A 12535-nucleotide genomic window follows, 5' to 3' on the forward strand; every position below is an offset into this window, starting at 1 on the left:
CCCCATGTGAGTTTTGGAGAAGGTGCTAGTTCACTTACAGTCTTTGTCTCATGCTTCTCATAAGCCTGAGTTTCTCCCATCAAATAAGCTCTTTGACAGTTTTTAGGTTTATTAACAGGCTTTAAGTCCTTTCACTCTATTCACCGCAGACAGACTTGATCAAGCCCCACGTGGATTTCTCACTCAGGAGCAGCACGTAGGAGCTGTCTGACAGCTTTAACTCTCTCTTTCTTTCTAGCCCCATACGGTGGCCATGTTTCTAGACGTAAGTGTGGCATAGGGGATAACTTAACCTCTTGGGCCTCCTCAAATTCTTAAACTTGTGTGGTAAGAATTTTTAAATAGCAGAGCTAAAAGGAATTAGACTGTATAAAATGATTGGATTATCTGGGGACAGTGGATCTAAGGCTTGGGTGAGGGCTCTTTTTTTAAATTATTAATTAGTATGCTTTCCTTTGATTTCTTAAAATGCAGTGTAACTTTTTTTTTTTCGTTTCTGGTGTCTGAATGTTGATGTATGTGTATGCCCCTGTTTCAGACCCTGGTGAACCTCTGCAGTCGGTCTCCATGTAAAAACAAAGGTACTTGCATTCAGGAAAAAGCACAGTCCCGGTGCCTGTGTCCGTCTGGATGGGCTGGTGCTTACTGTGACGTGCCCAATGTCTCCTGTGAGGTTGCGGCCTCCCACAGAGGTGAGCTGTGCCCCCTCAGACTCAAGGGTCCGTCCACAAAGTATTGACTGACCAGCAGCGTTTTAGGGCAACTATTGTTATCATGGGAGGAGAGGGAAGGGAAGACAGGAGTGGATGGAGAAGACTCTGGAGAAAGGGTCTGAAACAGAAGGTGAAAGGGCAGAGAAACGGCTCTAGAGATTCCAAAAAGAAAGGTATTTGAAGTGAAAGGAAGGCATATTCCACTTTCAGGGCTTGTTTATTTTTAATATAAAGCTGGTACCGAGGATTGTGAACTAGACAATAATAAAGTTTGATGTGTCAACCGGCTTAGATTAGTTGGTCTGAACCTGACGTGTTGTATGCCCTTCCGTGATGTTTCTTCCTCCACTGGGTTTCCCAGGGGTGCCCGTTGACCGCCTGTGCCAGCACTCAGGCATCTGTATCAGTGCTGGCAACTCGCATCACTGCCAGTGCCCCCTGGGCTACACCGGGAGCTACTGTGAGGATCAGCTGGATGAGTGCTCGTCCAATCCTTGCCAGCACGGAGCCACCTGCAGGGACTTCATTGGTGGATACAGATGTGAGGTGAGTAAGATGAGCAGGGAGAGGTCAGAGACCTCCCAGAGGATGGCACAACTCCTACGAACATTAGCATATTGAGTTTAGCTGCTTATGTCTTATTTTCACAATTTATAGATTTTTTTTTCCGGTTACAATTACAGTGTTTACTAATGACTGTTTTTTTTCAGTCCCCCTGTGCAATAAGTTAAAATAGCTCTGGTAAGATAATTTTACAGAGCTCTGGAACCATCTTCCACAGGGCTGCTTCCAGGATTCAAAGCCAACCTTCGCCCGCTGTGCACTTCACAGTCCCACCCAGCCCTGCGGCTCCTGGTATTTCCCTGAATAGCAGTTGAGATAGGAGAAGCCACTTTGAGGCGTGTCCCTTTGACCCATGTCATCTTTGTATACAGTCATTGATCAACCAACTAATAATTCTCTCAAAAAAATGTTGCTTAGCCTGTTCTGTGTAGTGTCATACTGTTACATGTGTATACTTGAGGATGTGTGTGTCTTTTAAGGGACATGTCATGTCTTCTTAATGTCTGGGCTGATAATGGTTAGATCAAGATTTTAACAAAAGACCAGAGACATGGATTTGATCCCAATTTAGACCACCAAGCAACACTGAGAAAAGCTTTGCTTGTCTACTTATCATAAATGAGCCAAAGATGGCATCTGTATATTGGTCCCTAAGTTGTTTATTTCTTCACAGCAGGCTGAGACCTGGTAGCTCAAAAACCACTGGAACCAAACTCAAATTTTGACACATCCAGTTGTTTTAAACATAGCCTTAATAAGTAGAATTTAGCCACTTAGAGCCTGCCTGCTTTGTATATTCTGCAAACCTGCACCAGACACTGCTAGCCATAGGTAAGATAAGCCCCAGGACATGAAGATACCAAGCCACAGCTGCCCTTCAGAGCTCTCTGATGCACAGACCTTGGCCTGGCTGCTGAGTGATATCACCAAACACGTCAGCCCCATCTCTGTAACCCCCTTCCCTCCAAGTTCATCTGCCCTCCTCTCCTTACCCTCTTTCTCCCTCTGGATGATCTTATGCTGTGAGGGACTCAAAGCATTTCCCAAATAGAGCCACTTTGTGGTCGGTATCTTCTTTCTTGATGAGCCCTAAAAGCCCTGGAACCCCTACCTCTAGCCCAGCTAGCTAGCCCACCTCTCTGGGCCCTCACCCCATACCAGTCAGTTTCTCACACTTAAACATGTAGTTTCCTGAACCTGGAGATCAATACATGTGATATCTTTACTACCATCCACACATACCGTTAGAGTGAGTCACAGGGTCCTCATCACATACAAAGGAATGCATATTTTAGGGGAAGCCTGCACACAGGAGGGACGAAAGTTTTGCACAGGCATCATCGGAACTATCGCTCAGACTATTCAGTCCTTGCCTTCCCCTTCAAGTGGCTTTTTGTCACTTTCGGCTGGAAGTGATAAATGCCAGTAAGATGTGAGCTAACTCTGCACGAGATTGTTAGTAGAGAGTGTGATGATGCCAGAGAAGGGTACAAGGGCTGGGGGAAGAGGGTCACAGGTAACTTACCAGATCTCATTTGCTCTCAAGGTCTGTGTCCTACAATGGGCCAATATTTCTTGTTCGTTTTGCTTGCTCTTGGCAGTGTGTCCCAGGATATCAGGGTGTCAACTGCGAGTATGAAGTGGATGAGTGCCAGAACCAGCCATGCCAGAACGGAGGCACCTGTATCGACCTTGTGAACCATTTCAAGTGCTCCTGCCCACCAGGCACTCGGGGTATGAAATCAGCCTTACCTGTCTTCCATCCAGGGAATTCTCTAAGTTATAAATGCATTTTTAGTGTTGAGTGGGTTTTCAAAAATCAAGCATTATCTGAATCCTGGTAATTCAAGCCATTTCATTCATCTCTTGCCTAGCTCTGATGTTCTGACTCCAATTCTGTCTGGTTGTTGAGATCCGTGAAACACAGAACGTGAAAATGACATAAGGTTGCAACAAAGTTAATCTGGTTAGCAAGATTTCTTGGTGCTTCTCGGGAAGACAGCTAGTGGCCTCTTGAAAAAATAATTCATATTTACCAGCTCATGTTATTTTTTTAAACTTGCCAAGTTTTGCCTCCATAAAGTGGGGAAATGAATGACATGAAAACATTTGCCTGTTTTCATAAGGCCAGGGGAGAACACTGATGGCCCAAGACTGTAGCTAAGAATTGCAGTAAGACCTAATGAGATACAACCCTAGATGGTGGGTGATGGAGCCATCATTTTGCCAGGGGCATTCCCCTGCCTCCAAACAATCTCTTGGAAAGAGCTTAGAGTATTGTTTTTTGGAAGAAATGTAGTTATAATGGTACCTGCTCTGAGCAGCTTGTGAAAAAAAGAAAAGGTAAGAGGCCATCCACAATGGTGGGAAATCGATTCTCATTGTCAAAGAGAATAGAATGTTAGAGAAATATTTATACTGTCTTAGACCTTTGTGTCAGTGAATTTTGGTAATTTACCCTTCTTGAGTTCAGACTTTGGCTAAATTAAAATGGAAGAGTACCCCACTAGTAGGCTAGTTATTGAGCAATGAGGTTAACGGGGAAGAAAAAATTAGGGAGAAACAGCCTTTGAATATTTGAAGATTTGTCCTATAAAGTACTGAGTTCTCTGCTCAGTACCTGAAAGAGAAGTAGAAGTTAATTTTGCCTTGCTGTTAGCTTGGTCCTTTGAATACTTGTACTGTATGGGACAAGCTGTGATTCTGGTAGTAGCAAATTAAACCTCAAATCTCAGTGGCTGAACACAACAATTTTTTTTTTTTTGTCACTCAGATCAAGTCTGAGTGTGTTGGGCTACCTCTCTTTATATTTTAGAAATGTGGCTTGCAGCACGGGGCCCCCAAGCCCTCCACAGCAGGGGAAGAGGGACAGACTTACAGGGTCATGCAGCAGCTTTCAATACCTCAGTCTGGAAGTGACACCCATCGCTGCTGCTCACAGTATACTGGCCAGAAGTAGTAAAATGGTCTCCACCTGGCTTCAGGGGAGACTGGGAAACGTAGGCAAGCACATGGATATTCATCTATACTAAAATCTCTGCTATACCATTAACTTTTTTTTTTTTTTTACCGTTAACTTTTTGTTAATTAGAGGTATCAGTCCTAGAATGGATCGTTTCATAAGGCAACGAAATTTCTCTCTTCTAACCATTTGTTAAGGATGGCTGAAATGATAGTTTTGCTATTATTATTAACGGTCTTTTTCTTCTGGTACTTTGAGTGTGTCATCCCATCCCATGTGATTTGACCTCCATTTTTTTAATGAGAAATTAGCTGCTAACCTTATTGAGGATCCCTGTACATGACGAGTCTCTTCTCTCTTGATGCTTTCAAAATTCTCTGTCTTTTGTGATGTGTGTAGGTGTGGATCTCTTTGAGTTTGTCATACTTAGAACTCGTTGAGTTATTATACTGTTGTGTTTGGTTAGATATGTGGAGTGGTATTTATTTCTCTCTGGCCCTTGGTGAACATTCCAGAGGACTCTCAAGTCCCACAGCCTCATTGCTAGAGTTACCACTATTGCTTTTCTTTCTATACTCCTGAGCTTTGGATCTTGGCCTGGGTTGCCTCCAGTCCCCCACGTCAAGAACTAACTGTAATAGTTCTGCCTCAGGCTGAGGTTGACCTCTCTTTTACTTGATAGGTCTGTTCATGGCTGCTGGTTCTATTCTGATGGGAGGATAAGCATCTGTGTTCATTTTACTAGCAGTCCATAGAATACCATATATTCTATGAGAGTGGGAGCACATACCGGTTTGCTTTTTCTTTGCAATTTTTGATTTTGTTTGTTAATAGGTAATGTATGCACATGGTCCACAATTTTATACAACCCCCCGCCCCAACACACACACACACACACACACACACACACACACACACACACACGTAGAAAGAGCATACAGTGAAAAATCTCTTTCCCATATACCTAGTTCTCCTTCTCTCACAAACAAGTAAACACCACTTTTCTTTAGTTTTCTGTGTATCTTTCTTGAGTTTTTTTTTAATGTATCCTTCAGAGTTTCTTTATGTATATAGAAGCCAAGGACAAAGATATTTTTAATACCCACTTCTTACTCCGAATATAGATTAGACACAGTATTTTGCACTTGGTTTTTTTTTTTTTAACTTAATTGGAGATGTTTCTATATCAAAATATAGAACCTCCTTAATCTTTTTTATTCTGCAGAAATCCCTTTTATGGGCATACCATATTTTACTTAACCAGTGCCCTAATGATAGAAATGTGAATTGTCTAGCATGTGTGTAAGTGTATTTGTAGAATAAATTTTCAGAAATGGAATAGCTGGATTAGAGAATAGGTGCATTTGTAATTTTGGTTGATATTACTGAATTGCAATGTATGAGCAAACCTGTGGGCTTCTCCTCAATGTGAATGGACATACTCTCATTTAAGAGTCATTTGGTTTTCTTTTTTCTATGGTTTCTGTGTTCATATCTGTATCCTTTTTTCCTGTTATGTTGTTTATCTTAATATTTTACAGAGAACAGATGTCTATGAAACAAAATATAAGTATATTCCCAATGTATTGCTTTTTGTTTTTTAATTTTCTTTATGGGAATTTTTCATGCAGAGATTTTTATTTTTAATCAGGTTGAATTTATCAGGGTTTTTTTTATGGTTTCTGTGTTTTGAATCCTAGTCAGCAACACTGTTCACATTCTAAGATTATAAAGGAATTCTCACATATTTTCTTCAAGTACTAGAATACTGGAGAACTTTTTCCATATGGCTACTGATTTGTCCCAACACAATTTACTGAATATTTGATCTTTCGTACAGTGATTTGAGATGGCACCTTTATCAAATTCTAAATTCCCATGTGTATTTGGGTGTTTTTCTGGGCTTTCCTTTTTGTTCTGTTATTCTATTAATTTATCAATGCCTCTCTGCTTTAAATATTAAGGGTCTTCTTTTTCACAGTTTTCCAGGCTGTGGTTATAGTTTGTTTTTCTATATAATTTTAGAATCAGATTGTCTATTAAAAATCCTGTTAGTATTTTTATCGGAGTCACATTAAATTTATGAATTTGTGTAAAGAAGACTGACATCTTTATGATGAGGAGTCTTCCTAACCAAACCATAGTGTCTTTCCATTTATTCAAGTTTCCTTTTGAGCCTTTCAGGTCTATTTTAAAGCCTTCACGTAGGTGTAGCACATTTCTTGTTAAGATTATTCTTAGGTATTTTATCTTTTGCTACTGCTATTGAAAATGAGGCCTTTTCTTACATTTTTCTTTTCTTTCCAATAGTCTTGCTATTACAAGTGGTAGGAATACAGAACTGCTTTCCTTTCTTTTGCAATTTTTTGAATTAATCATGAAATCATTTCTAGAATAGTCATTGATTTCTTTTGTTTCTTTCTCAAAAATATTTACGGATACTCATGCTTGATGGCTCATTTACAACTACAGCACATTGAATGAGTTCTGTTTTAAATGGAATAACCTTTGAGCTCTCCACAGGATACTTCCCCTCTGTTTTTTCAATACAAGATATTAGTGCACTTATACTATTTTACAGGAAAAGTCAATTACGTCACTCAAAATTTACTTCCAATTCTTACCAAGAATTCTTCCAATTCTTACTTGTAATCTATTTATTTATTTATTGCTATTTTTTAACTGTTTTTATATTTTGAATCAAAATGAATAAATTAATGGAAATAATGCTAGCTACTACCTAGTGAGCTGCTTCTTTCGGTTGTGTGGGAGAAAACGTGTGAAGCCCTGAGTACATTCTTTCCTTACTGCTGACCAAGAGGATAGCAGCTGCCCTTGATCAAGAGTGTGTTTTGCCCTGCCTGACCTAAAAGTTCCCACCGCAGACTGAGGAATGTAGCCTGACTAATTGTGAAAGTGCCAACAAGGGTGCTTCTCCCTTGCTGGAAAGCAGCGTTCCAAGGATTGTCATGATTTTCTCTCTCTCCTCTCTTTCGTCCAGGCCTGCTTTGTGAAGAGAACATCGATGACTGTGCCAGGGGTCCCCACTGCCTTAATGGCGGTCAGTGTGTGGATAGGATTGGGGGCTACAGTTGTCGCTGCTTGCCTGGCTTTGCTGGAGAGCGGTGTGAGGGGGACATCAACGAGTGCCTCTCCAACCCCTGCAGCTCTGAGGGCAGCCTAGACTGCATACAGCTTACCAACGACTACCTGTGTGTCTGCCGCAGTGCCTTTACCGGTGAGCGACTTTCCAGCCTCCCCAGCCACTCTGCCTCGGAGGGGGAGTTTAGTGAGGAAATTGGGTCCTGTATGACACATCCCAGACCCGAGTGAAGCTTTTCTCATATGTGAAAAACTAGACCGGCTTAATTCAAGGGCCCAATTTTTTCTTAGGTCTGTGCTCCATCGATGTTTGCTATTCCTGAGAGATGCTGTCTCTTTTGTTATACATTCATTGTATCATATTGTAGCAGAAATATAAAAAAAAAGAAATAGAATGTTGGAAGTAGTTGAGCAAAATAACATTTTTAAATTGAGGTAAAACACACATAACTTAGTTTACCATCTTTACCATTTTTAAGTATACAGTTCAGTGGTGTTTAGGACATTCACACTGTTACGCTACCATCCCCACCATCCATCTCCAGAACTCTTCATCTGAGCAAAATAACATCTTGTTTTCAGGAACCTTACATCTAACTCTGGTTTCATCACCCTGCCTCCTTTGGCATGTAGTGACTTGAGTTACTGGGTAGTTGCTGCCACTGTGACCTTTCCACCTCTGTGGGAATCCAGAGAGGCTTAGGGTCTTCTAGGACACTTAAAGGAAGTAGATCCAAATTGGGGTGTGTTTAACCAGAATTGGTTGATGAGGGTTTGAAAAGGAAAACTTCAGAAGTCACAAGTATGACCTGCCGTCTTAAGACTTGGCTGTGTTCATCACAGATTATAAAGATGACCAAGTCCTGCCTCAGCATAGGGACTTTATCATAGACACTTTCTAATTATTTCTGGAGGAGGGCAGCTTGATGACTTTGGGGAGCTAAAATAGTTGTTTATGTCTAAATATGGCAATATCATCAGATACTCAGAAATCTGTTTTGCACTTCTGGGGTCCATCCGAATCTTATGCTGTAGAAGTAAGTATTCCTTGGGAGTCAGATGAGAGTCTGCAGTAGTCTACTTACTAATAGTTTGGCAAGTTGGACTCTGCTACATTCTGAGCCTATTATATCCAGACATTCTTCCTTCCAATGTTGAAGATGTGCTACCTTTAAGAACTTGGGAATTTTATTAAAAATGGGATGGATTTTGAAATACAGAAGATGCCTAGGTACATTATCAAAAGAGAAACAATCCGTTATGAACATCATGCCTTCGAGGCAACCCTGGACAGAAAGAATATGAACAATCGGTCTGTAGTCTCATATCGGTCATGATGTGCTTGAGAAGCCAGAAGAGCAGAACTGACTCCTGTTCCTTTCATTACCTCTGAGGCTTCCTTTATTTGGAAACGATGATAAGCTCTTACAAAGAAAGAAGGAAATAGATGAAGGAAGGAATGGAGGACACCTTGAATTGGGGTCCCCTAGTCAGGAAGTGGTGTTTCTACATTTTCTACCCTTGTGAATAAAAAACCCTTTGACTCATTGATGGCGATTATGGTGGGGTGCTGATGCTGAGATGAACATCAAGGGACCATCAGTCCCTGAGCCCTGTGCAAACGGGGTGACTGCTCTTGCTTATTGTCTGCTGCTGTGATTTGAAGAAACAAACATCTGTAACTCCTGCCTCATTATTCTGGTTGGCCAAAATTACTGCTATTTTAGTTGCATTTTAATTTTTAAAGCCATCTTTTCCCTTCCAAGTGCCTGAAGGCCAGATGGGGCCTGAATCCTTGCCCCATGTCCCCGCCCCCCCATGATTTCATTTGCTTAGTTCAGTTTGTCATGGAACAGTGGGCTCAGGATACCTTCTGTTTTAGAACTGAACTGTGCCTAGAGATCATTAACTCTGGGAATATTAAGCTGTGTTTTGAAACAGTGCCAATCAGGTTACAGAAAGGCTAGAAAATGATTGAAAAGAGACGTCACTGATGAAAATTCGCTATAAACTGCAAATCACCCTTTTTCTTAGTTTTTTTCTTTTAATTTTTATCGTAGTATAGTTGATTTACAACGTTGTGTTACTTTCTGCTGTACAGCAAAGTGAATCAGTTATACATGTATACACTCTTTTTTAGATTCTTTTCCCATATAGGTCATTACAGAGTATTGAGTAGAGAGTGTCCTGTGCTATACAGTAGGGTCCTTATTAGTTATCTATTTTATATATAGTAGTGTGTATATGTTAATCACCATTTAGATGTATTGGTCTGGTGTAGCCTCTCTTATGGAATAGACGGTGTTAAAATGCAGTGAACACTTTTGCTGAATGTTTCTTTTGACTCATGAAAGCTAAAGTGCCTTCAAAAAAAGCTTAGATGTCATTTTCGTTTTTGTTTTTGGAGGGATTAGTCATTTTTAAAAAAAAAAAAATCTTGTTTTGTGAGTCTTGTTTTGTGAGTTGATTCTTGTTTTGTGAGTCGATTCAGGCACGTATGTGTGCCATTTGTGCTTATTACTGTAGATAAGACAGATGAGGGAACTGCCCTGAGTCGGTGATGGGCCACGCATGTTAAGATCCAATGAATGCCTTCCTCATCCTCTTTTGTTCCCTTAGGATTAGACCTTAATTCTCATACCTCTCCCTCCTTCTCTAATCCTTTGACTGGCCCACATCCCAGGAGTGTTCTGTTCTGTTGTTTTTTTTTTTTTTGTGGTACGCGGGCCTCTCACTGTTGTGGCCTCTCCCGCTGCGGAGCACAGGCTCCGGACGCGCAGGCTCAGCGGCCATGGCTCACGGGCCCAGCCACTCCGCGGCATGTGGGATCCTCCCGGACCGGGGCACGAACCCGCATCCCCTGCATTGGCAGGCAGACTCTCAACCACTGCGCCACCAGGGAAGCCCCCGAGTGTTCTGTTCTGTAACTTGCAGTTACTACTTCTGCCTTTTAAAACACCCTTTCATTTTCTACTCTGAGGTCGTCACTGTGAAACGTTCGTCGATGTGTGTCCCCAGATGCCTTGCCTGAACGGAGGGACTTGTGCTGTGGCCAGCAACATGCCTGATGGTTTCATTTGTCGTTGTCCCCCGGTGAGTGCCCTGTTGCCTATTGAAGGAGGATGCTCTCTTCCACACAGTCTGTGACGAAGCTAAGATTAAACCTGGTGTTTCCGAGCTCTGTGGGGAGCTACCTTGGTGGGGAAATTTCTTAATTTTAGCCTCTTTAGGAGAAAGTGCTTCAGTTTTCCATTTAGAACTGTTAAAATACTTCCAGAAACAGTGAGCTCCCTGATCTGTGACTGTCAATCTTCAGAAGCACCAAGGGCAATAGAATGTTCCCTTGAAATCAGGGCTGGTGTCTCTGGCTTCTGGGTCTTGTGCTGGAGGGTAGTCTTACTGCCCAGATGGGGAGAGAGTTGGTTGGAAATGCCACCCTGCTCACATTCCTTGGCGGGGACTATTTGAGAGCAGGCTGCTTCTTCAACTAGAAGGAAGCCTAACGTTAGCCATTTGCTGTGCAAACACTTTTGCTACTGCCAGAGGCTAACACCTCTCTAACACAGATCACTATGTGTGGAGAGGTACCAAAAGGAAACCTGTCCAGTAACCTTGGCCTGGACTGAACGAGAAGGCCAGGAACGAAATGGCATAGGAAAGTTTTTTAGACACCTAATACTCTGAAGTGAGGTTTTTCCCCTATAAAGTCACTGTATGAGTGATCTAATGACGCTTAGGAAAGGTGCTAATAGATACGGTGTCACCTGACTCTTATCTTACCATGAACTGTTGACTTCATTTCTAGAACTGAGCTCTTAGAGCGGGAAAATTCTATGTTCATCCTATGGAACCGCCAGCCCTAACCTATAGGTTGACTTGAAGAGGTCTCTTCCTAGAACTTGGTCCAGAAGGCTACACGGAGGGATCTTAGCCAAGGGTCTAGTCTTTACCTCCCTAGAGGTGTGGCAGAGAGGGGGTTGGGAGGGAAAATGGGGCATGCCCTCAAGAGTCAGCCTGCCATTCTCATTTGTTCACTAATTTCCACAGGGATTCTCTGGGGCGAGATGCCAGAGCAGCTGTGGACAAGTGAAGTGTAGGAGAGGGGAGCAGTGTGTGCACACAGCCTCAGGACCCCGCTGCTTCTGCCCCAACCCCCAGGACTGCGACTCAGGCTGTGCCAGTAGCCCCTGCCAGCACGGGGGCAGCTGCTACCCTCAGCGCCAGCCTCCTTATTACTCTTGCAAGTGTTCTCCGCCGTTCTGGGGCAGCCACTGTGAATTCTACACAGCTCCCACCAGCACCCCTCCTGCCACCTGTCTGAGCCAGTATTGTGCCGACAAAGCTCGGGATGGCGTCTGCGATGAGGCCTGCAACAGCCATGCCTGCCAGTGGGATGGGGGTGACTGTTCCCTCACCATGGAGAACCCCTGGGCCAACTGCTCCTCCCCGCTTCCCTGCTGGGATTACATCAACAACCAGTGTGATGAGCTGTGCAACACGGCTGAGTGCCTGTTTGACAACTTTGAATGCCAGAGGAATAGCAAGACGTGCAAGTAAGCATCCAGGGTCCCCAGAACTGAGGGACACTGTCACTAACATACCTCGGTTTCTTGTTGTTGCTCCTAACCACTCCAGTGCTTCAGCCCAAGCTGCCTCTGCTTTTCGGACTGGTGCCCTGGGGCCCTCTCCTTCCTGGTGTCAGCCTTGTCCCAGCGCACGCTGCCCTGTGCTCTCCCTTGCTGACAGAGGGGCAGGAATGCTCACTGCACAGCCGCCCTCTCTCTGCCTGTCTCTGCTTCCTCGCCTGCTGCTCTCACAACCTCCTGGGGGAAATAACTTTTGGAAGTGTTGTTACCCACTCTCAGGCAGCCTCTCACATAACCTGCCTGCAGGATGGATGGAAAGGTCTGTACCTCTCTCTATTTGCCCCATTCCTTTCCCTAAGACAGGGTTTCCCCATCAGGTTTATCAGGAAGCACAAGCTAGCTTAGGCAACTTAACCCTCCAGGTCTTCATTGTTGCAGTTATAGGGGGCTTTGTGGGTTACATAATGACTTTCCATTTAGTCATCCCATTTAGTTTAACTCTGATTAATTTTCACCAACCTTGTGAGGCATAGGTATTGTTAATGGCCTTTCACAGGTGAGGGAACTGAGACCTAGGAGGTTCAAGAACTTGCCAAAGCACATACAGC

At 43.1% G+C, this 12535-nt stretch overlaps 1 protein-coding gene across 1 annotated transcript in view; it reads left to right on the forward strand.

Annotated features, from left to right (window-relative positions):
- NOTCH2 (notch receptor 2) overlaps positions 1-12535 on the forward strand; it is a 178504-nt gene that overhangs the window by 152490 nt on the left and 13479 nt on the right. Inside the window, exons 20-25 of the mRNA XM_082663714.1 lie at positions 539-692; positions 1075-1259; positions 2879-3011; positions 7241-7477; positions 10322-10434; positions 11389-11894. Of these exons, the coding sequence (XP_082519840.1) occupies positions 539-692; positions 1075-1259; positions 2879-3011; positions 7241-7477; positions 10322-10434; positions 11389-11894 (1328 nt within the window). The remainder of the gene's footprint in view (positions 1-538; positions 693-1074; positions 1260-2878; positions 3012-7240; positions 7478-10321; positions 10435-11388; positions 11895-12535) is intronic.

This window comes from Grampus griseus (assembly GCF_964374135.1).
Source record: "Grampus griseus genome assembly, chromosome: 1".
Lineage (NCBI taxonomy): Eukaryota > Metazoa > Chordata > Mammalia > Artiodactyla > Delphinidae > Grampus > Grampus griseus.